We start from the raw sequence: 25,395 nt of genomic DNA on the forward strand, positions 1-25,395 counted from the left end.
TGACTTGATAAAACAACATAAATTAAAAAGACAGTATAATAAAACACCTTATTTAGTAACAATTTCACCTTTTAACTATATTCTTTTACCTTATTACCCCCAAAATCCAAAGATTTGTTCTCCCTAAAGTTACGTAATTATACTTAGGACACGTTTCGGTTATCTAAACTGCTGTCACTTGTCAAGAAATGACGTTTTAACAAAAACTGTATAAATTAGAAATACAATAATATTAACTTTCAAGAGACTTTAGGGTAACCGTAATAAAATATCTTATTTATTAATAATTTAACTGATTTTTGTATTTTCTCGCACCCTACTACTCTAAAGGATTTTTAGTGTGTGTGGATTACATTTTCTCCCTTAAAATTACGTAAAGAAATCCATGAAGTAGGTCTGGTTTATCTAAACTACTGTCACTTGTCTAAAATGACGTTTTAAAAGAAATATAAACAATGTAATTTTCCTAAAATAATCAATTATTATTTTGTCATAATAAAGTGTTTTATGTAGCATGTAAATAATAATTTTAATAAATACGAACGCGCATTATTCATCGACATGGGTTTTTTAATACTCCTCACGATTTTTGTCGCATTGTTTTTCAGTATTTCCACGTAGGTATCCATACAACTCATTAAATTTAATTAACAACTATTTCTTCTAATTTCAGAATAGTCCCTCTAATTTTATCATGGTTCTTCGAGCGCAAATACAAAATACCCATAGTCATTGGACGAATCAGCCTGCCCTATTTAAAATTGTGCGATATACAAATTATAAGAAGCAACTACTTGATAGTAAGTTTCCACTGCTTACAAGCGCTGAAAAGTCCTGAATAAATTTCTATTTTTAAGCAAATCAAAGAAGTGGGGATTAAAAGTAGTTTTTTAAACTCGGAACTGACAAAACTGATCACTTTGGTGGTGAAAGATGTTACAATCGAAAATGCCCCATTACACAACAAGAAATCCCAGTCTAAGTTTATGTTTGCACAGACTGGTCCATGGGACTTTCGAGAAAAGAAAGTGCCCAATTTTATTAATAGTTTTGCACAAGTAAGGATAACGAGGGTGTAGGCAGGGAAGGGTAGGGAGTGCACTTGCCTCGCCCATAGATTTTAATGGAAATTTCCAATACATAAACTGATGCATTAATATGGAAATAAGCTGCTCCAACAGTATTGATTCATTTTTATTTAAACAGCAAAAATCACATGTAATTTCATTTAACAGGAGTGCATGATGAACAAGCGCACCCCTTTCCCTAATTGTCTTGCCTAGGCCCTTGAAGGCTGAGTTCATAGTTAAAAATTTATCCTATAGTTTATGGCCATCCATGTATACAACATCTCTGCGCCCGCTATCCAGCTGGATAACAATTGCCTCCTACAAATCTTACCAAAAGAACTGCACATTGATGGAAGCATATTTAAAAACACAAAATCCCTCCTTGTCACTTTAAATATCAGTGATGCTTATGTTCTTGTGATAAAAAAGAGTGAAAAGGGCTCATACAAACTTGCAGAGTTCTCATTTGGCATTTCTATGGAGACTGTGTTGGTTGCCCAAGGGCCCCTTAGTGTAGAGGTAAGAGGATCTTATTGGTTTTTACATGAGGCAACTTTATTAACATTTTTATAGAAGTTAGATATAAAAATGTCTGAAAGTAAGGCAGTAATAGGGAGTGGACTGTACACCTGGCTTAAAACCCCTAAAGGTTCAGTAATTCATCATGAATGTACAAAAGTAATAAATGACATTAAGGAGGACACACCTACATGGGTATACAAAGAGGGTGAAACTGTTATTTTTGAGAGCAAAGAGTTTAGTGAGCTGCATGCGACTCCTGAGTGTAAGAATACACCAAATACTAAAGAGATATTGGACAGAATCAAGCCAATTGTACCAAAGGTACTTAATTACGACACATTAAAATCAATAATGGGTAATTTTGTATATTTTTTAGAATTTTTGCTTGCACATTGATCACACTCAGCTAGAAGGTTATGATGATAAAGGGAAAACTGAATACACTTCAAGGCTCAAAGGTCTGTCACTGAACTATTCCACAGTACAGCAAAATGATAAAAATGGAGCTTTGCTCAACTTTTGTTTGAACAATTTTAATGTGGAAATGGCCACCGAGAAGATTGTTGAACTGATAAGTTTTTGTGCAGATGCTAAGGTAAAATAGCATTAAAAATTTCATTCAATCGGGAGAACTTTTTCTCTGGTCCTTTGGGCTTTTGAAATATTGATAAAATGTCTTTAGCTTTAACCATTTCTGGCTGAATTCCTGAAATAGGTACCTTAAGATTTTTCCAACTTATATTGGGAATATCAATCATCTAGCCCTTTAAATTCTTATGTTTTGCTCCTCACAGACCTTTTATTAAGAAAAACTGGTTTCAATATTTCCAGCTAAAAAACAACACTTTAAACATCTTTATGCAACAAAACAACTTGTTGGTGACCTACAACCATCAGCTAATCAGCAGTTGGATAAACAAAAACTTCAATCACAGCTCCTTTTCCCCTGGTTCAACAGTTTTCTCACCTAAACTGGAAAAACCTAACTCCATCCTAGAACAGCTAACTGGGCACATGTCTCTTAACTTTGATTTAGAGATTTTCAATGTGATTTTGGTGATTAAGCTGGATAATCAGTGTTCCTCAGTGGGGTTTAATAAGGCTCGCCTGACCCTGGACCAGGCACAAGAAACTAGAGGTAAATTGACCAAATATAATTCTTATTTGGCCAATTTGGTTCTGGGCAAGAGACATTGGGAATCCGAGTTGCTTGTGGAGTCTTTATGGTGGTCATTTAAGGAGTGGAACCATGGCACAAACATATCAAAGGTTTGATTTTAAATATGCAAGGTTTGCATGAACCTAGAGCTACATTTTTTTAGGTTTTGCATGTCTGGGAAACCCCTGTGTACTTAGGCATGGGTTTAGTGAAATGTTGCACTGCAGATAATAATGTTCTAAAAATATATTCGCTTTTGGATACAGTGCAGCTTGAATGGTCTTTACAGCTATCAGAGTTTTTGTTGTTGGCCTTAAAGTGAGTTTTCAGGAGTTTTTGTGGAGAGTGTCTTTTTTAATGTTTGATATTTTAGGGCTTTTGAGAACTATCATTACTCTAGGAATGAGAATAAATCATTGGATTGTAGTAAAAACATCTCGAGTTTCCTTACCACCAGTTTAGTGATCACACATTGTAACTTTTTTTTGCAAACACAGAATGAAGGTATTGGTATTAAAGTAGTAAGTAATTATTCCTCTTTATTAACGTTATTCTTAGAATATTTTGTAACGAGATTGGACACTATAAGCATAGACACCATCCATGATAATTATACGTTGAAACTGGAAGATTTAAAGTTGTTCACCCTAAATAATACTGGAGATAACTACACTTGTATGCGCACCGAGGATATTTTAAACTATAAAATATTTATGAAAATTGTGCATTTGAATTACAGTAAAAAACCCGAGCAGCATGAATTTAACATTTCCTTTTTGGAAGACATTGTCGCTTACTGGTCCGCAAATTTTCACTTAAAAACGCTTCTTTTGATCAAGTAAGTTTAATGGAACTTTAATGGAATAAATTAACAGAGTTAATATTTTAGAGATATTGAAAATTTTGGCAAAAAATTTATTAAGCTTCGGCCGAGAATTAAAAAACCCGAGGTCGAGAAGCTGGATATGCCTGTAAAAGTGCTTAATTGTATTTGCTACGGGAAGTTACAGTTTCACATTGATATTAATAAGGAACACGATATGACTTTGGTTTTAGGTGAGTAGAACAAGCATAGGAATCTTGTATATATTCTACCTTTATGCATGTTTTTTTTATTTTTTATTTATTTATTCATGCCAAAAAGTACAAACTTTTATACGAGTCAAAATACAGAAAAAAAGCATTACAATTAACATGCAGTAACTATATAATAAGTACCATAAGATAATCCGCAATTAAAGTAAAAATACATCAATGATTAAGCATTAAGTAAAATTAACAAATGAAGGGTCAGGGGAAAAAAGCAGGTAAGTCAATTGTTCACGAAACTGAGAAAAACACAATTTAATGTTAAAAACGGTACAAAATCAGTATGAGAGCTTATCAAAAGACTGTTTATAAAAATAACTACAGTATGTTCTAAGAAAGTAAAAAGCGAGTTTCCATGATGTCGGTTGTATCCAGATTGATCCAGACCTGACAAAAAAAAACCACATCAATGTAAGGTGATTGTAATAAATTATATTTTAACTTGCATTAAATGCTCATGGGGTAGATTGAGAAAGAACTTGACAGCAGACGGCCTACAAAACTTCATTAAATTTTGTAAATCGTGGAATTTGGCTCTGGAAATTGGCAGAAGGCCTAAAAAAATAAGATTTTGTTAAAACTAAGTAATATTTATTTATCTAGCTAGTTTGAAAAGTAATATTTTCCCACGCGTTGCTTGTAAAAAAATATAATATTTAATAGAACATACCATTGTAAGCTGGAGAGGGAAGCTCAAACAACGGGGGATCGGACGCGAAATCAGGAGGCAGCAGACTATAGTCCAGTCAAATTGGAAGTAATATCGAATTTCCAACTGCTGGGAAAGGAACTTAGAGATGTCTGGAAATAAAAAGTGTGGAGCCTGCTCTTTGGCTTTGGGTGATGATGAAAAACTATTTATTGCATGCGACAGTTGTAGAACTAGAATCCACCTAGTAGAAAAATGCGCTGGTTTGTCTTCTTCTGAAATTCGAGCTGTTGTGTTGCAGAAAAGACTGCTTATGTATTTTTGTGACACATGCCGAGATGCTTTTAAAAGTGTTCCTATGTTTGTCCGTAAATTTGCTCAGATGGAAGAAGAAATAAACTATCTTAAAAATAAGATTGTTACTTTGGAAAATAGTAAATCCCAGGACATTCCCAATTCAGTTTGTTATGAGGTCCAACAGCGTTTGGAAAGAGCAAATAATCTTATGATTTACAATGTTCCAGAATCTACATCGACTAATTTGAACGATCGTATATTACACGACAAAAATCTGGTTCAAGAGGTATTCCAGAAGCTAGGTCTGCAGCAAGAAGTTGCAACCATAAGTCGTGTACTTAGGGTAGGTAAAGTTTCTAATCGCACTAGACCGGTTAAACTGATATGCACTGCTACTACTGTTAAGACGGCCCTTAAATGTAAGGGTAAGCTTCGTGGGATGCCATACAAACTGTCTAATGACCAGACTAAGATGGAACAGGATGCATATAAGGAATCTAAGAAGTCTTTATTAGATAGAAAATCTGCTGGTGAGGAAAACCTGATTATTCAGTATAGCAGAGGTGTTCCAGTGGTTGTAGAGTCCAAACAAAAAAACTTGCTTCAACCCCATTAACTGTGTTTTACCAAAATGTTGGAGGTCTTCGTACGAAGATTCAACCATTACTCAGTAGTATTATGTCCTGTTCTTATGATATAATTATATTGGTGGAGAGCAATTTCAGTGACAGTATTGTAGATGCTGAACTGACGTGCAAGGGTTTCAAGGTCTTCAGATGTGACAGAAGCTATCGAACTAGCAGTAAGTTGAGTGGAGGTGGTATTCTGATATTTGTCAGTGATAGTATACAATCACAGTGCATTTCTATTCAAGAGGACCGTATTGAGCAAATTCTGATTCTATGCCAGGGTAATGGGACTAAGTTCATTATTGGTGGTGTTTATATACCTCCACAATCACCTCGGGATACTTATATCTGGCATTGTCAAACCATGGAGTGTGTTACTACTCAATATGCCAACCTAAATGTATATCTGTTTGGAGATTACAACCTATCAAGGGCTGCATGGGGCAATGACGAGCATGGTCTTTTGGTTCAATGCCTAAGAGGTGACCCAGCTGTAGATGTTGCACAAATATTTGGTTATTTAAAATTTTATCAATGTAACTTGATTCCTAATGATAGAAGTGTATTTTTAGATCTGGTTTTTTCTAATGTTAAGGATTTAAATGTTCTTAAAGCTTCTGACCCTCTTTTTGAAGCTAATTTTCATCATATTGGATATGAGTGTCATTCGGATATTTTAACAGCAAATAACTCAATTTTTTTAAATCTAGCTTATGAAGAATTTTTTTATGATTTCCGAAACAGTAACTACAATGAGCTTAATATCTTTCTATCCTCAATTAATTGGAACGAGTGTTTATCTCATAGTGATCTTTACTTATCAATCAGCGTTTTTTATGAATATCTCTCTATGGGGATTGCATATTTTATTCCTTTAAAGAAATATAGAACTTCCTCATTTCCTAAGTGGTTCTCCCCTGAACTTAGAAAGTTAACTAGGAACAAAAGGAGTGCTCATTCATTATATATGAGATATAATACAGATGAAAACTATATAAAATTTTCTCGCCTTAGGTCTGAATGCAAACGTATGTCTGATTTGTGCTTCCGACAATATATTGAAGGGATAGATTCCGGCTTACAGAATGACCCTAAATCATTTTGGAAATATATCAATGATATATTTCCAATTATACCCTTCCCAATACCCTCTTTTATGGTGACAAGCAAGCGCCCAGTGGTTTGGATATTGCAAACATGTTTAAAGAATTTTTCCAAACTGTTTATTCTCCTGGCATTGATAATAATCAGCTGCAAAATGATTTAAATTTAAACATTACTAAGATCTTAACATATGATATATTTGAAGGTATTAGCTCACTCCATAACAAGATTACTGCAGGCCCAGATGGGATTCCGAATTTTCTCTTGAGGAAATGTGTATGTACTCTTGCCATTCCTTTATCTTTGTTATTTAATGCTTCCTTACAAACATCCACATTTCCAATTGCCTGGAGGGAAAGTTTTATTGTGCCATTGTTTAAAGCTGGCCGTCGGGATGTCATAGATAATTATAGAAGTATTTGCATTCAATCTTCAATACCTAAACTTTTTGATAGCCTTATAGCTAATCAACTTTCTTGGTTATGCAAAGGCTTAATATCAGATTCACAGCATGGGTTTTGCAAGAATAAGTCTACTGCCACTAACTTGATCTGTTACCAATCTGATCTTATGAGTAAATTAGAGGCTCATAAACAAATTGATTTTATATACACCGATTTTAGTAAGGCGTTTGAGCGTATTGATCATCAAATTCTTCTGTCAAAACTGATCTCCGTAGGGTTTCATGTTGATTTTGTGAGTTGCATTAAAAATTCTTTAACTGGCCGTATTCAAAGGGTCAGGGTAGGTGGACATCTTTCTGATCCTATCAGCGTAACATCAGGTCTCCCTCAGGGAGGGCATACATCACCCTTATTATTTAATTTATTTATTAATGATATAGTTAACTGTTTCCTGTATAGTCAGTGTTTGATGTTTGCAGACGACTTAAAATTTTGGAGAGTGGTTGGTAGTATTGTGGATCAAGAATTACTACAAGCAGATATGGATCGCTTAAATAATTGGTGTGAACAAAACAATCTTCATTTAAATGTTAAGAAATGTTGTGTTATTAGTTTCACTCGCAGGATCAACCGGTTTCAATCCAATTACTTCATTAATAATGAGCCACTGAATTATGTTGCATCTATTAGGGATTTGGGAGTTATTTTTGATGAGAAACTCACATTTATTGATCATATTAATTCAATTTTTGTGAAAACATCAAAATTGCTAGGGTTTGTTATGAGAAACTGTTCATATTTCTCAGTCTCTTCAACAAGAAGGGTTTATTGCTCCCTAGTAAGAACTATATTGGAGTACTGCTCTGTAGTTTGGTCTCCCTACCACCAGATTCATATCGATGCTTTAGAAAGAGTTCAACATAAATTCCTGAGATATTGTGCTCATAAAACTTTAACTGTTATTAAGAACCATGACTATTCTTATATTGAAAGTCAATTATCTATTCCGACACTGTCGCAACGCCGTAATATTTCTGGTACTAGTTTTATATATAAGATCGTTAATAATAAGCCTATTTTATTGATTGCCCTGATCTGTTGGGTCGCATACGATTTGATGTTCCTCATCACGGGTTGCGCCATAATGTAACCTTTAACATTCCATTCCACAGAACATCCTATGGAATTAATAATCCTATGGATAGGTATATGAATTTGTTAAACAATTCGAATATTGATGTGTTTAACATAAGTTCCTTAATGCATCTAAAGAGGTCACTTACTTCATAATTGTGCATAAAATTTTGTATTTACATTCTTGCATATAAATTATTAAGGTTGTTTCTAGTATATGTAGTATAGGTGATTTTACTTTAGTATTAATTTTTTAAGTAGGTTTAGATTATGACAGTTGTTTATGTAAATATTATTGCTTTGTAAAATTTACAATTAATGGGGTTTTCCCGTATTATAAATAAATAAATAAATAAAAAAAAACCCTTTGGCAATGATTGACTATGCCGCGGTGCTCTAATAATGCCTGTCAGCATTTCTCCAAAGTACGTCGTGCGATATTGTAACAAACGGCTATGGCTTGTATGACTTTGATAGGCTGCGTTTGAAAAGGGCATTTAGCGGCATACTTTGATAGCAACATTGTCTTCCAATCCAATACAATTTTTTTAGTAACACTGACCACAGTAAAAGGGGATGGCTTCGATCGTGATAATTTCACCATTTCTTCGAAATCTTTTGGTATTTCCATTGGTGCTTTTATGTTCCATAGACCAACATTTTTATCGCACTCCAAGTATGAGTGTCCACGTATAGGAAATGTAATTTTAATGTCTGTGAGGCCATGGATGCGATTGTTCGTTAAGTAATGAATGAATCTAAATATCGTGTAGTTTTTGTTCTGCCCTCCTGCAGAATCACAGAAAATTTCCAATTCCTGAACTTCGTCATCCAAATAGTTCTAAATAAAATGAAAAAGGAATGAGACTTCGTTCGGTCCTTTTTTGGCAACACTTTCATCGTACAGGTAAAAAATGGTCTCACCAGTTGCAAGAACGTGAGGAGTACATAGAAAGTTGACGTTTATAATATAGATCGTTGGTAGCTATCTGCGGCAGGGAGACATTTTTAGCGAAATCTATGCAAATAGCTTCTTTCTTTTTATTTTTTCTTGCCTGGATTTTGGCTTTCTTCTTATGGTTGTAAAAACATTCCGCCCTTTTCTTATGAAGAATATTGTTTGTTGTTAGCTGTTGAATTTGTTGTTTATCGGTTTCCGCAGATAAAGCTTTAACTTTTGCAGTATCTTCATGCACCAATGTCCGTACGGGGATACCCAAAAGAAATATTAAATTTCGTAATTTTATCGTAAGATACCACTGCTGCAGGGTGTAATTCTTTGAATAGTTTATACATTTTCTTTATGTGTAGAATTTCTGGCAAATAAGTTTTACCTGAATCTTTAAGGCTATAATGACTCTAATGTTTGATATTTTTCAAATTATTGATCAGACTACTTTGGACACATTATTGATTAATACAATGCTTTCCGTAATACAATGCTTTTTGAATGCTACTCGTTAGTTTGCTAATAAAATATAATTTTTACCCTTAGAAAAAGCGATAATTTCGAAAAACTTCCACCCGAACCGAAGCAAACAGGACACAAAGAACGCGATCAGTAGCGTGGTGGTAGCGATTGACGGCAAAGACATTTTCGAGATCAAAGGGATCGACTTGAAGCGAATATTCGAAGAGGATCCCGCGGCCGAAAAGCTGAAGGCCGAAAGGCAAGATGCCTCCTTAAAGTCCATATTTAATGATTTCACTTGTTGGTTAGAAATTGAGTCGTTTAAGGTGAAGGCAAAACCTCTTTTTTAAAATACTCGAAACCACGATCACTTATATTCATAGGTGGTTTTCCCTTATGAGCACAACTATGCCGAAGCCATCCAGAACCAGCTGATCTCAATGTTCAAGTGGCTAAAGATCATCCATAAAAACGATGAGGGCCCTAAAGCGAAATCCTTTCCAGCTGATTGGTTGATTAATGTAAGAACTCACTGTTTATAGCTTATTTTATGCTTTTACCATGTTTTCTCTTTATAGATAAAAGAGTTTTTACTGGAAATGAGCGACGACCCGTTTGAAGTTAAGTTAAGGGACAACTTTGAGCTGCTCGAGGACGAGTTCAGCGAGAGTTTGAAGCGTCAGAAAATGCTTAAAGAAAAGGTGAAACTTCGCCCCCACATTTTCCATCAACTATTTATGCGCTGTTTTGATCGTAGATAGCGGAGCTTCTCAAGACGCATCTGCACATGCCTGCGGGCAAAGTGGAAGAGCTGTACGCCACCCTTAAAAAGAAAAATGCGGACATCTACATTCAAAGATCGAAACTAATGTATCAGGCGGCGCCCCCTCGTACCAGACTATTCGCTTGGTCAATGGTGAACGTGGAATCGATGGTGATTTAACGGCGGTGAAATTTATAGTTTTCGCTTAATTTTATGTTTATTCTGTGTAGGTAATGGCGGAAATATTCGCGGTAGATGATAAAATGAAGCAGCTGGACAACGACAGTCCGTGGCCCGAGGAGAAGGTCGAATATTCAATTTTGTGGGGCCGCTACTTGAATTTGACCTGCGCGGAGTGGAAGTTTCTGTTACGCGATTTTCCGCAACCATGGATGGAAATCCGAAAGTTATATTTGTGCGGTTTGATGATCGGGGCGGAGGAAGCGAGTCGCTGGAGAGGTGAGCCCAAAGAATTCGATATTTGTTTATTTGTCAGCATTTTATAAGAGAAGAAAAACCTAACCTATACTACACATTGCACAAAAATCATAATGACACCTGATAAAAACCTTAAAAAATAGATAGGGTACAATTGCACTTAAATATTTTCACATTATTTATTTATTTTTAGCAATACAGCCAACAAAAGTCAAAATCAAGTGTGCATTAATATAGCATATACAAGGTGTCTACTATAAAAACCGCCATACCTTAAGAGGTGATTAAACAAGCCATTTGCAACAAAAAAGTCGTATAAAATTTTTTTGAAAAGTTGTTAGTTCTTCTGGCATTTAACATTTTTTGATTTTATCAAATTTCTTTGTTTTTTTTTCATATAAACAAGAATATCTCCGTTGTTCTTAGCACCACATAAAATGTAGATATATCATCTGAAAGAGAATTAAATTTGCTTTAAGATGGGTATATTTCAGTTTTTGAGTGATTTTGTTATACCGGGTGTTGTCAGAAGTTAAATGTAACATTTGGGAAATGTGCAAAATTAGTGGTATCTTCTTCGTTGTCGTTTTTCTAAAATTTAGTAAATAGGAACATGTTTTTTTTTCAGCAAAAACTACTGCATTTAATATGCTTTTTAATGATATACTTACTTTTGTGATAGCTATTTGTTTTCACAAACCACAAAAATGGAAAATTTTCAAATTTTATATTTCTTGAGAGGAAAGCCAAATATTGGAATATTTGAACCAAAATAATCTGTTATCCGAGAATCATAAATAGGATCTCCCATTTTTTTTGACATATTTTGATAGAAAATGACATTCTAAGAAAAATGATACCCCATATGTCAACTTTTGACACCTAACCTTTAAATAATTTAATTTTTCAATTTTCAATCTAGCGTGCCATGAATAATTTAAAGTCGTTAATTTTACATCATTACATCTAGGACTACTAGAAAATTATAATTGACTGTTTTTTGTTTTTCACAGCTTTCCTAGATGCGTCAAAAGTTTGCAAAATCGTATTTTCGGCTATAACTCATTTTTTTCAAATGGAACAAGAGTTAACTTTTTTACAAATAATTTTGATACCAGACAATCGATATTTCGCTTGCCTAGAGTTAGAGTTTGTCTAGCTAAGGAAAGGTACACCATCTGTTTCAAAGCTGCGCCAAGTTTGGTCCTCTAATAACGCGTGATTAGCGACAGTAGCGCGCCTTTTTTTAATTTTAATTTTAGAAAATTTAATTTATATTATTTTAAATAATAGTGTATTGTGTTTTGTTTACATTCGTTAGGTGCGCTGCTTAGTCTGGAATATGAGACAAATTAATGTTTAAATTCTCCTAACTAAAATTTAAAACAGCTTGTTGGCTGCCTCTCTGATTTTGTGCAAAGCATAGAATAAATAATTAACAAAATTAGAAAAATTATAATTGTCTTATTATCAGGATTAGGATATAGAAACCCAAAAATAGACTTCGAAAATAAGACCATAAGAAAATACTTCTTAAAAATATAATTTTATACGATATTATTATTTAAATACACATAACTACATAATTCGGATAAGTCCTAAATTATGCATCGCACATGATGGTAAATAATAATAAATTGCATCGGCCAAAGCACATGTAAAAAAAATATTATGAATAATTTTTTTATTTTATTCATTAAACGGGAAACCCCCATTACAAAACAAAAAACAAATTATAAAATACAGTTATGTCAATAATTAATAATCCTTACTTAAACTATTAAGAGTTAAAGTACTTAACTAAAAAAAAGACTCTGTTTTATTCTTGATTAGATGGTTTTGAAGGGGACTGTATTTGATAAGGGAAGCTGATTCTAGTTATTAGTTCAATTTTTCTTTATACCCTGACTCAGTCCTCAGTATTTATATTGGGCGGTAAATGTGAAGTAGTTAGATATTAACAAAGCTCGACTTACCCATAATTTAGCACAAATAAGGGTAAAGTAGGTCGAACCCTTGGCACAGTAAATTAGAAGCCGTAAAGCCGTATCTCAAGTCTCGCGTCCGCGTTAATTCTTGCTACTGCTCGTTTACCTTTTTCTCCTAGGTACTTTTTTCTAACATTCTTCTCACTTTAGCGTAGGTACCAGGGCAATTGGATAAGAATGAGGAAAATACAAGGAAGCAGAAAGGAAATATCGGGAAAAAAAAATGGACAAATAAAGTTTGTCGAGCATAAAGTATTACCAAAAAAATATTAAGTATGTGAATAAACAGTATATAAAACAAAACAAAATATTCCGATTCAATTGCAAATTACCCACTGCAGATACCAGAAAGTATAGACCTTATCCAGGTATCCAAAAAATATTTAAAAAAATAAAATAAAAAGATGTATGGGAGCAAACCAGACTCTAAAGTAAATAAACAAAAAAAAAAATATCTGTATTAACTAGTAGATTAGGAACACAAATTCTCACTTTGTTTACCCATCAAACAACATATTAATTAAAAATATTAATTGAACAATACTAAGTATTGAAAATTTTCATTAAACTACCCTTAAAAGACCCATATGAATTGCTAAAAACATCTAGCCTCTCCTCCCGATCCAAAAAATCTAGAGATCTCTCCAAAAAAGAGTTTTTACCATAATTGGTTCTATGGAACCCAATATGAAATAAATTATTTTGTCTAAGTGTTCTCTGAGGAATAGAAAATTTAACCTAGGAAAGTAAATCCGGACAGGATGTAATACCATTCAACAACTTATAGATAAAACAGATGTCAAACATTGTTCTTCTTTTATCCAAAGGCAAAACTTTAACATAATTCAATATTTGGGAATAATCATGATTAGCAATAAGATCTAAATTAAACATATAGTTATAATATCTTAAAAATTTGTTTTGCACACTCTCCAGTAATGACTTATAGACATTATACTGGGGAGTCCAGATAATTGAGCCATACTCAAGCTGTGATCGTACCAATCCCACATATACAGATTTGACAGCCTGCAATGATAACCCCTCACAATTTCTAAGCGTAAAACCCAACATTCTATTAGCTTTTACTACTATTTGGTCTATATGATTGCAGAAGTTTAAATTCGTGTCAAACAGTATTCCTAAATCCTTAGCAACATCCTTTAATTGAAGTTTCTGGCCGTTAATTGTGTAAAATGATGGTATCCTACTTTTTTTCCTATGAAATGAAATTTGGAAGCATTTATTAATATTCAAATCCAACAAATTGTTTTGGCACCACAGAGAAAGGCTATCAAGATCTTTCTGTAAGAGGCTGATATCAAGTTCATTCATAATAACCAAGAAAAGTTTGAGGTCATCAGCAAACATTAAAAATTCACAATACTCCAAGACATCCCTAAGGTCATTAACAAACAAACTAAATAGTAAAGGAGAGCAGTGTCACCTTAGATATAAAATTACCAAGTTTAATCACTTGCTTTCTATCACTAAGAAAGCTAAGCAACCATTTTAGCAATCTATCAGAAAAACCTAAATTTCTCAATTTTTCAATTAATAACAAATGATTTACCTTGTCAAACGCCTTGGAGAAGTCTGTATATACAGCATCAATTTGATACCCCCTCTCCAAGGCATCTGACAACTTGTTGTGGTATATGAGTAAATTTGTAAGAGTGGACCGACCACCTCTAAAACCATGCTGTTCCTCAACAATAATTTCTGTACATTTCCAATTTAAATGGGCAAACATAAGGCTGTCAAAAATTTTGGGGATGGATGACACTATGGACACACTACGATAATTTCTGACATCATCCCTCGACCCTGATTTAAAAATAGGAGAAATATAACCTTCTTTCCATATGTCTGGAAATGTTCCAGAAATAAGAGATAAGTTTACATAGTGGCTGTGATAGTGCATATCGACAGTTTTTTAAAAGAATATTGGGGATTCCATCTGGACCAATCATTAACTTATTAGGCAAAGCCCCCCGCTTATCAAACACCTCAGCCAGACTTATGACAGGACAGTCAATATTAATTTGGCTAAAAGATTTTTCAGGTGGGGTTGTGTTTGCATTTGAATAGACTGCAGAAAAGTGAGTAGCGAATAAATCAACAATGTGCTGACCATCAGTTGCAACACTATTATCTAAATACATTTCTCTTGGTACAATGTTAGATGCTCTTTTCTTATTAACGAACTTCCAAAAATTTTTCGGATTACTAGTCAAGCTCTCATTCAAAGTAGCAAGATAATTTCTGTAGCACTCTTGACTTAACCTTTTACACTGAGTTCTCAGAACGGTAAATTCATGATAATCTCTTTCATCATGGGATAGTTGGTATTTTTTATGCTTACTTTTTTTGAGAAATACCAATCTTCTTAATTCGGTAGAAAAATATGGAGGAAAGCTAGATGTCTTATATTTTTTTTGAGGCACAAAACATTGTATACCAAAATTTAAAATGTTATAGAACTCTGACACCATAATGTTAATATCGCTATCATTAAAAATAGTATGCCAATTTATAGAAAAAAGATAATCATTTAAACCCTGATAGTTCCCATTTTTAAAATCAAAATAAAATTCCTCAACTCTAAGTGAATCCAAAATTACACTGTTGTCTACTCTAAAATTACAGGTATAAGAAATATGATGAATTGAGTCACAAAAAAGTGGATCTGGAGACTTAAAACATTTCATGGCGCTATCGTTGGTAAACAGAAGATCCAGGAACACATCCCTGCTATTTGGCATATCAATCATTTGGTACATATTAAAAAAACCATATATTTGTGCTAGAAACACGGCTGGTGAATTTGTTGGACATTATGAGCATTTGACCAATGTACCCCTGGCAAATTGAAGTCACCCATCATGTAAAACTTAGTGCTAGGATACATAGAACAAATTTCTTCAATTGTGATGCAGTGATCACTATAATAATTCTTAAAAGTTATAAAAGATAATTCGTCTACCTGTTTTCAAAACATGACCTGACTGAAGGATATAGGTAGCTATTTATTTAATTGAATATTATTTGAACCATGATACTCTTTTATCTACATATCGCCTTCCAGGTAACAGTATTTAATATTTATTTTAAGAAAAGAAAAAAAAGAGCCATCATAAAGTTAGGCAAAAAGGAAAAAGGTTATGATGTTTATATAATTCTTATAAATTTAATATAATTAACTACCTGTTAGATCCAGAGCCAGATCCAATTTCTTTTTAAAAATAGCAGTTTATAGAAAATCCTTATTAACAGGTCAAATTTCTTTGTATTTGTTTTTAAAATTGTATAATAAGTAGGTATATTTTTAACGATTTAGAAATTGTTTCTGTTATACCTTAATTTTCCCCATTTTAAGTTATTAATATTTTTACAGCGCCAATTTTGACCGAATAGGTTTTAAAACTGTAATAACAATTTTATATTTTATTTAAGCACTAATATATTATGTAGTCTTGGGGCTCTTGCGTTATTATTTTAAATATTTAAATCCATACACTTATGTATTGTTGGTTGCATATCCCTAAAACAACCACATACAACTTTATTATTCCAAGGATAGCTGGAAATGGGCACATGTTACTCAGTTTTCTCAAAATGTAATTTTTCAAAAAAGTGGCGCTTACCACTGTATAACTCTAGCCAAGCGATTTGGTAATTCTAATAAGTCTGAATTTTCAAAAAAACAGTTTAGCTCCGCATACCTACCTAATTTTTGCCAATTAAAAAACCCAAAGATTGCTGTGAATTCATAAAATATTTGTTTCCGTTTTAAATAGATTTTGTAGCGACTTTTTAGCATTTAGTAGCATTTGCGTAACATCTAATAAAAATCCAGGATTAACGATAAATTGGACTCTTACTATCAATCGATTGTCTTATACCAAATTATTTGTAAATAAATACACTTTTTAACTATGATAATGAGCCACCCTAGTTCCATTTGAAAAAATTGGGTTAGAGCCGAAAATACGATTTTGCAAACTTTAGACGCATCTAGGAAAGCTGTAAAAAACAAAAGAGTGAATTATATTTTTCTAGGACTCCTTGATGTAAAATTAACGAATTTAAATTATTTATGGCACTCTACGATTGAATTTTAAAAAATTAAATAATTTAAAGGTTAGTTGTCAAAAGTTGACATATGGGGGGGTCATATTTCTTAGATTGTAATTTCCTATCAAAATATGGTAAAAAAGTTGGGGGTCCCATTTAAACTAAGAAAAACTTATAATCTAAACTACTAAAATGGTTTCAGATATTCGGCTTTAAAGTTAATGTTCACCTGAAAGGCACTTTGTAAAAACCATGGCATTAAAACTCCAATAACCTCAAAACCACTACCTGAACTGGTCTGAACCTAATAAAATTTGTTCAATTTTTTTTTCTCAATATTATGTTGTAACTTTCATTAGGCTCCATTCAGTAGTTTTTGAGATATTTGGCTCTCATATAAATCTCCACCTGATGATTTTTTGTGATCTTAACTGGTTTGGCCCTTAAATAAAATTTATGTTAATTTCATTAGATTCAATAAACTACTTTCCGAGATATTAGCTTTTAAGGAACAAAACATATATTTTAATATGCACCATAATATATTATCCAATTTTAACATCATATAATCGAAATTCATTTAAATATTGGATCCAGAATAGAGCGTCTCCTTCTGCCAATTCCAAACGATTCCAAAGTGTCCATAATCAATCCAATTATGCTAAAAATCCACTCCATCGCCCCCGATATTAAATCATCGAAAAGAGACAAATTTTGGGATTCTTTTGCAGAGGATAAACCCTGAAACAATATGATCAAAATAACAAAAACGTTCTTTTTAAAAATTTCTTGGAAGTAATTAATAAACATAAACGCTATTTAAATATAATAATAAACACTTTATTAACAATAATTGTGGTAAATTAATCTTTTAGCCAAGTCCAGGTCTTGGTATTTGTTGCAAAAGCTTAATGGCTTCTTGGGCCGCTTTCAAAATGGCATCAAACTGATTGAAGGGCGGTAAGCCTGGTACAGACGGTATTTGCGGTAAGGCAGATCTTACCACCTGAAAAAAACTTACTTTACAATATATATCTTACATAACATCATGTAATTACACATTCTGACTTACCCCTTTTTATGACTTGTATTAACACAGCATGCCATGCAACTTGCACGTTAAAAAAGATATGTACGTTAAACCTTTTTATTTACTTACTCTTTCCTTTTTCAAGCCAACCTCCTTAGCCATATTGGCGGCCACCAAACAGCAAAAAATGGCCACGAGACCCCATTTAAAAACCATTTTTTAATATCACGATATTATGCTTGACCGGTCGGACTTAAACAAAACATAAAAATAACAAAGCCAGCGATTTTAAAATGGCCAGGAAGTGGCGTATCTTTGGGGGATCTCCGCGTCCGCATTGAATATAAATCGACATTTGATCGTATTCGGCATAAGAGTCTAATAAAAAAACGCCTAATGTTAGTTTAAATTAGTTTTCCAGCCAAATTCGTCAGCGTTTATTGCAATTTCGTTCAAGGTTTAATAGGGTATTAAATTAATTTTATTTTTCAGCCATCAGGACGGTCCTGGTCGACCTCGGGGAGCCCTTCGAGCCCTTCGAAGTCGAACGGGGGATGCAACCCTTGAAATTCTACTACGACCTCAATTGTGAAATCGAGTCCTTCAGTTACGCTTTCGGCCCCTGCTGGGAACCGGTTATAGCCCAATGCAATCTCAGTAAGTAATTTAGCGGGAAAATGTTACAGTCAATGTTACAACTCCACCCTTTGCCCAGGGATTTTTCTTAAGCGAACGTTTCCGATCTGTAGGTTTGAAATTAGGTTTGTTAGATATTTTAAGGATTTTTTTTACGGTATTTTAAAAGGTTCATTTTTGGCACTTTAGTTTAAAAAGGTTCCTTTTTAGAGAATTGATTCCTTAATATTATAGTTTTTGTTTTATAAGAGTTCTTTTTGACATATGCAACTTTAAAGTGAGTGCTCGCCTTAAACCATTAGCACCGGAATTATTTTTTTTTATGCTCTTTTAAGATTACTAAAAATACGTTCAGGAAGCTGTAAAAATTTAGTTTTTTAATTTTAGCTACTTAAATTTTGAGATATTAGCCGTAACCATATGGCAACGCTAGGACTTTACACTACCTAAAATTGAAACAATCTTTTTAATTAGAAAATATTAAAATTTCATTATAGAACATTATAATACTAATTAATATAAAATAAGTAAACAGGTTCAAGTTAACGGGAATGATAAGGTGCAAAGCAAGAAATACATACAGCTACATCACATTTTGAACACATGGTTCTTACTGTGGAGTTGCATGTTTTGAGTGCACATCGTCTTCGTTTGTTTTGTGTTGTTTGTTGAACTAAATGGTCAAAACGATCAAACCGGACTGAAGATTCCAATGCAGAAGCTCGTCGCCCAGATCCTTTCGGCAAAACTTGAAATTTTTTCAAGTATACGGTCGCCACCTCTCTTTTACACTCTAACTGTGAAACCTTTTGTTTTCGAGATCGATTGTATAGTATCCAGGAGTTTTGAAGAGCAACATCGAAAATCCAGGTTAGCAAAGGCCGATACCATTTCTTACCTCGAATACCGATGCGATAGCAGCCAAGGTTCTGGTCCATCTGATCCAGTTCCTCCCATGTGGGCATTATATTTCGCAATAACTTTTGGTCGTGTAACCATTATATTTTTCTTTTGTTGTTGTGAGTACCTTTTAACTTGTCCAATTTCTTGAGCTCCATGCGAAGTAGACATCATAGTTACCACTGAATTATCCATCCATCTCACATACAAATGGCCATCGGATTTCTCCATGGCTTTTTAGAAATATCCACGGTCTTTTTTGACAAACATTTTTTTATTCGTGAGGGGGCATTGTTTGGGCATTCGGTTTTCACGAATTGTTCCAGTTGCAGAATAACCACGAAATTGCAAATATGAGTAAAGCGCTGGGTTTGAAAACAAATTATCCATATAAAGTTCATATCGCAAATCCTTTTTTCTGGCGGCAATTCATCTAACATTACTACCAAAGGGCTTGCAGCTTTGCCAAACAATAAATCGTAGTCCGCATTAGATTTGGGACTTTTACCTTGCTAAACATCAAAATTTACCAAATAGCCGTCTGTAGTATTTAGGCTCCAAATTTTATACCCAAATCTAATGAGTTTTCCACGGATAAATTGCTTGCAGCTATGTCGCCCGAAATATCGAACCATACTCTTATCATAAGTCAAATTTTGTTCCAGAACGAAATTTTTCAATCAGTTTTTTTGAACATTTCTATGACAGGCCGAATCTTGTAGAACTTATCATTTTTGTCTAGTTTTGTATTATCAGAGCAATGAAGAAATCGAGTGATCTGTAAAAATCGATCATGGCGCACTGCTTGAGACACAGCTAAATTTTTAAGATCTTCGCCGCTGCTCCAATATTGCCTTTTAGATGGCAAATTATTATAGCCGTTTACAAATAATATTGCTATGAAGCAACGAATTTTATCTGGTGTAATATTAGGGTCTGGACAGTTTAAAAATAATGCATACCTGCGAGTTTCCGCCACTAAATGTTTTATAAATTCATCATCTATAAACTCTTCGAAAACTTGAATTACGGACATTTGCTCAAATCTGAAATAATCTGGCGGCGGAAAATATTTTGGCGGTACAACTGCATAGTCTGCTCCTTTTTCCCACTGAGGTATAAATGATTTAGACTGGTTTCGCCTATCTTTAAGCCAAGTTGTGTATTCCTGCACAAGAACCGGAGTAGGCACAGTATTTGTTTCCTGATCTGCTATATTTGCATCACATTCAACCTCATATTGGGTACCCAATCTCTGGTTATTGTATAATCTTATTTCGGCCGGGGTTCGCAACTGTCGAGCTGTCAAATTGTCAACTAGCCTACGAAAAAAAAATCATCAAAAAATAACAAATTACGATAAAAAGTTTTCGGGCTTATTACCCGCCATCGTCCTCGTCAGCTGCGTCCTCATCTGTGTCTACATTGGGTTCTGGTGGCTCTTTGAAATCACTTAGTGCAAACGCCTAGTGTTGCCATATGGTAACATACAAGTGTACGCCCTTGTAACTCACTAACTTATCAATGGATTTTATTCTAAATTTGGCCAACGATAAGCCATAGTATTCTGAGCATCACAGTGTAACAAAATATCCCCCACTATTACGCATAAAAAATAAATTATACTTACTTATCAAATTTAACCGCACTAAACACACACAGTTCGGCGTTTTTACGGAAACTAAGCGAACGCGTGGTTTTTGCGCACTGTGATTGGTGATATGACACGCTCGCAACAAATTTACTAGCGCGTGGCCAATGCCATCGCACTTTGAGTAGTCACGTGTTTGCCGTAGCCATGTGGTAACGCTAGGCGTTAATGAGTTAAAGAATAAACATGACTCTGGAACTTACTACATTTCTTAATTCTAAAACTATTGCCTGGATTCTTTTGGATACAAAACAAATTTGTAATGAATTGATTCCTCAATATTACGGTTCTGAGATATTTATAAAAATTAGTCCTTTAATTTTTGAGATATTCAGCTTCAAGGTGAGTGCTCACCTTAAATAACAAACATGATCTCTGGATTCTAATAAATAAAAAATGTTCCTTATTTCCAAAACTGTTGCTTGAATTCTTTTGGATACGAAATAAATTTTTAATGAATTGATTCCTCAATATTATGATTGAAAGAACTCGTCCATTATCTCAAAGAGACCTACGTAACTAGAGAAAAAATGAAAACTCTAAGTCTCAGTCTCAAAATATCTTTTTATGTATTAATCAGGTAACATGTTTCGCTAATTAAGAATCATCAGACCTACAATAAACAGAAAAACACACATAACTACAATAAAACCTCACACTCAAACGAAATCAAATATTAAAAATTAGTTCAAATTACCTTATAGCTAGATGACCTGCTAATCTGAGAATACCCACATATTTTGTAATAAAAACAATAACATGGCACAAAAATTCAACAAAAAATATAAAAAGGGAAAAAAACGTGACAGGTGTAGTATTTGAAGCCACGCTCTAAAGTTGATCTCGGTGAAACACCAGACCGTTAACCACTCGGCCAGCCCTGCTTATGAATATTAGAGTCAAAGGTATATATGCGTATCGTGAGCAGAAACAAGAGGTTAGATAAGATTATTAAAGATAAATCCTGGCTCAAAGGTGAAAACATCATTAACGCATGTCAAAATTGGACTCTTTTTGGCTTTGGTGATTTCCATTTTCTCCAAGAGATTCAACTTTCTACCCTTAGGGCACTCGTGAACAATGGAAACATTTTCAGGGACGGAAAAACTATGACCCGTTGATAATAAATGGTTAGCAAATGCTGACTTAGTTTCTGTGGTGTCGGTGTCCCTGAACTTGTTAACGAGGCTTAGGTGTTCCTGTACCCTTGTGGAGACTCTCCTTCTTGATTCTCCCACATAAACAGCAGGGCAATCCTTACAATTAAGACAATATACACCCGATTTAGATAGAGGGTCACTTTTATCCAACGTCTTTACTATAGGTTCTTTCTTAGCGAGTTAGTCGTTTTGAAAGCTATGGAAAGGCTGAAAGGCTTAAAAAATTTTGCAAGTTGTTGAGAAATGCCGCCGAAATAACTAAGGCATCTGAAATTATTATTGTTGGTGATGTTGTTCGGTGGGTGGACGATGTGGTGGACAGGTGGGTGGACAGTTTATATTTATTATAAGGTTTGTAATATAATTTGTTCAAGCTGTAAAGTGAGAGATTATTGTTTACAGCAATTATTTTTATTATATATTTTTTTTTTGAAAAGCGTCTTTGGACAGAGGTAATTTAACGATCTGCTGTGAATTGGCCATCAATTTTCCAGCAGATTCCGGGTCCTCGGTGGCTGAAAAATGCTTACGGAAAAATGCCCACTTCTTCTTCTGGGTGACACAAATCTTTCGTCATATTTTGAACTCGTCGAAGGTCTGTATACTTTAACTTTACCGTTGTAATTACTTTTCATCACTAAATATTACTCTCTCCCAATAACCCATCGGTAAGCGATTAAACTATTGGCATATCTGCAACCGGACTTCTTTATCAGTTTCGGTTAACTCAATCTGGTTGCTGGCTGTCCGACATCTCAGATTGCTTGCAGCTAATCTTTTTCGGGCAGTTCTAACACTTGCTGGAAATGCTGTGGTAGACACGGCTTTAACGGCGGATTTAAATGGATTTTCTCGGCAAAAATCAACCAGTCGTTGATCTTGTTGGTCCGAAGTAATTTTTATATTCCCCCCTCGATGTAGGCTTTCCACACTTTCGGTTTCTTCAAATTTGCGTTTTAACTCGAAAATGGTGTTTTTGGATATACCAAATTCATCAGCCAGTCGAGAAATGGACCAACCATTTTCTAATTTGGCGATGATGCGGTGCTTAACGGAATCACTTAAACGAGGCATAATCAACACTGTAATAACTCTTTGGAACCACGAAAAGGACTAAATAAATTAAGCCCACTTACCCTAAACCCATATTGGTTTTAAAATAATATCTGCTTAGCGTAATTTATCTGCGAGTCGGCCCAGCGCGACGTTGCCGGCGCCGTGCGCCCGGTACGAAAAGTTACGAGAAACGCGTTCAGGTCGTTCTCTTTCATCCGGCCGGGCCTGTACCATTTAGCAGATTCGATCGAAGACAAAGATGTAACTCTGTAATAGGACCAAAAATTTTCAATAAGTTGCCGCGGACAATTCGGGGAATTACAGATTTAAAAAAAATTCACAACTTTGTAAAAGATTTATTTATGAAAAGTATGATGCCATGCCTTACATGACCTTCTATAAATAACTAATAACGATTTTCCTTTTCTTTTGAATTTTTTTTCTTGGTGTCTTATAGTTGTTTTATTAATTACCCTCAGGTTTATTTAAATTAGTTAATGTATGGGGCCACTACTAAATATAATTGTGTTTTATAGTAATATAATTATTAGTTTTAAGTTATACACATACAGGTGCTTGCACCTAGGTGTACGTTGTTATTGTACTGGTACTACAAATTAAATTTATTTACATCTATCCTTTATTAAGCATTATTTTATTTATTATGTTGAATAAATAAAATAAATACCGAACTCACTAGATCTCTTTCGACCACCCATAAAACCCCACGGCGTTCTCAGATTATCGCATTTACTCCTTTTGCATTTAGGTTTCAATCAGATAAGTGCCCCGTCAAAAGACCCATCACCACCGCTACCCTTTTGGGACAAAATAAGACTGTTAATGCACGGCAGGCTGACTATGGTGGTGCAACAGATGCAAGTGTTGCTGCACGCCTCTCTAGACCCGTACAATACCACCGAGGAAATGGCTCTGGTGTGGGATAAGGTGGTTATGGACTGGACCAACGGCAAAATCGTCTTCAAAGGGGACTTGAACATTTTCGTGCGCACCGCCTCCAAATACGACGACGTGCAACTGTTGAAGTTACCCAACTTAAAGCTGATCCTGGGTTTCCAGTGGGTGTGCCTGAGCGACCCAAATGACCATCACAACGTGATTTATTGCGCACCCAATAAAATCCCCGAGTATTCCAGTAATCAGGTAAGTAAAAGAGAGTTGTATTTTCTCAAAGGGTATTTAATAATAATAATAAAGACTTGATTTTTACAATTTAACGTAAATAAGTTAGATTTACAAAATTGAAAAAAAAAAACGAAGTTTAGATGTAGAGCGTATAATAATGGACGGCAACAAACCGCCTTGTTTTTAATGTTGGCAAATCAAATATACTAAGTTTTAAATGCGATATAAAACATAATATCAAACTTGGGGATAATCCGCTTGATAATAAAACTGTATCAACATTTTTAGGAGTTCACATTGAGAGCCAACTTAACAATTTCTGGATCTCTAAAGTCCATTTTTTCAAATATAGAATCTTTCAGAGAGAATCTTGTATAATTTTGCTAAATACTTTCGATATGAAAATTTAAGCAATTTAATTTAACTCTTTCTAGCCTATTTTTTTCTAAACTGCTTGAATTTATTTCTGCTGAGAAATACCTTTCATCCAGTTGTAAAAAATTTCTGGGGCTTTTAAAATCTATTTTATCGATAGTTGTAGAGCTAATATTCTCGTCTTTAATATGAAAGTCTAGAATTCTTTTCACTACGTTGGCTATTTCTTTGTAAAGAATATGAACTTTTGAAGATTCCCTTTACATTAATTTATTTAAATTATTGAAGATTGGTAAAGCATGAGATAAAAACTCCAGATAAATTCGATTTTCTTCCCTATTCAGTTTTATAAGATCTGCCTGACTAATATTATTGGCAGTTTGATCCGTAAAACAAAGTTTTAGAGCGTTATATTGATTTAACAGTCTTTTCACCACACTCTCGAAATGAAAGCCAACCGGTTTGGCTTGAATGAAGGATTTTAACTGGAGCTATTCCTCTAATTCTTCCACTCTTTTTGGGCTATTTGAAAATAATGGTAAACCTAAAAGTATAATTATGGTTTTCAAATGCGCTAATCTTATTACATTAAAAAAAATTATACCTCTCTTGTTAATTGTTCAACCTCTTCTGGGAGTTTTTGACATGAATATGACGCACAAAGGTGGAAACTATGACAAATACATTTTACAGTAAATATATTTAGT

At 34.0% G+C, this 25,395-nt stretch overlaps 1 protein-coding gene and 1 long non-coding RNA gene across 4 annotated transcripts in view; one reads left to right on the forward strand and one right to left on the reverse strand.

Moving 5' to 3' along the window:
- Positions 1 to 331: 331 nt before the first annotated feature.
- LOC126744119 (protein KIAA0100) overlaps positions 332 to 25,395 on the forward strand; it is a 41,941-nt gene continuing 16,877 nt past the window's right edge. Inside the window, exons 1-18 of one of the 3 annotated variants that reach the window (XM_050451503.1) lie at positions 332 to 617; positions 674 to 800; positions 858 to 1,058; positions 1,326 to 1,589; positions 1,644 to 1,913; positions 1,969 to 2,187; positions 2,424 to 2,861; positions 2,915 to 3,069; positions 3,125 to 3,255; positions 3,310 to 3,589; positions 3,641 to 3,807; positions 9,553 to 9,794; positions 9,852 to 9,989; positions 10,047 to 10,169; positions 10,226 to 10,402; positions 10,462 to 10,690; positions 18,257 to 18,421; positions 23,937 to 24,331. In XM_050451503.1, coding sequence (XP_050307460.1) covers positions 562 to 617; positions 674 to 800; positions 858 to 1,058; positions 1,326 to 1,589; positions 1,644 to 1,913; positions 1,969 to 2,187; positions 2,424 to 2,861; positions 2,915 to 3,069; positions 3,125 to 3,255; positions 3,310 to 3,589; positions 3,641 to 3,807; positions 9,553 to 9,794; positions 9,852 to 9,989; positions 10,047 to 10,169; positions 10,226 to 10,402; positions 10,462 to 10,690; positions 18,257 to 18,421; positions 23,937 to 24,331 — 3,777 coding nt within the window. In that variant the 5' untranslated portion in view covers positions 332 to 561. The remainder of the gene's footprint in view (positions 618 to 673; positions 801 to 857; positions 1,059 to 1,325; positions 1,590 to 1,643; positions 1,914 to 1,968; positions 2,188 to 2,423; positions 2,862 to 2,914; positions 3,070 to 3,124; positions 3,256 to 3,309; positions 3,590 to 3,640; positions 3,808 to 9,552; positions 9,795 to 9,851; positions 9,990 to 10,046; positions 10,170 to 10,225; positions 10,403 to 10,461; positions 10,691 to 18,256; positions 18,422 to 23,936; positions 24,332 to 25,395) is intronic. The other 2 variants (XM_050451564.1, XM_050451635.1) reach the window with 2 other exon arrangements.
- LOC126745716 (uncharacterized) lies at positions 17,553 to 18,146 on the reverse strand. Its single transcript, XR_007663664.1, has 2 exons — positions 17,894 to 18,146; positions 17,553 to 17,740 (listed from the first exon to the last, which is right to left on the reverse strand). It is a non-coding gene; the product is annotated as an uncharacterized LOC126745716 (long non-coding RNA).

Source organism: Anthonomus grandis, chromosome 1 (genome assembly GCF_022605725.1).
Source record: "Anthonomus grandis grandis chromosome 1, icAntGran1.3, whole genome shotgun sequence".
Classification (NCBI taxonomy): domain Eukaryota; kingdom Metazoa; phylum Arthropoda; class Insecta; order Coleoptera; family Curculionidae; genus Anthonomus; species Anthonomus grandis.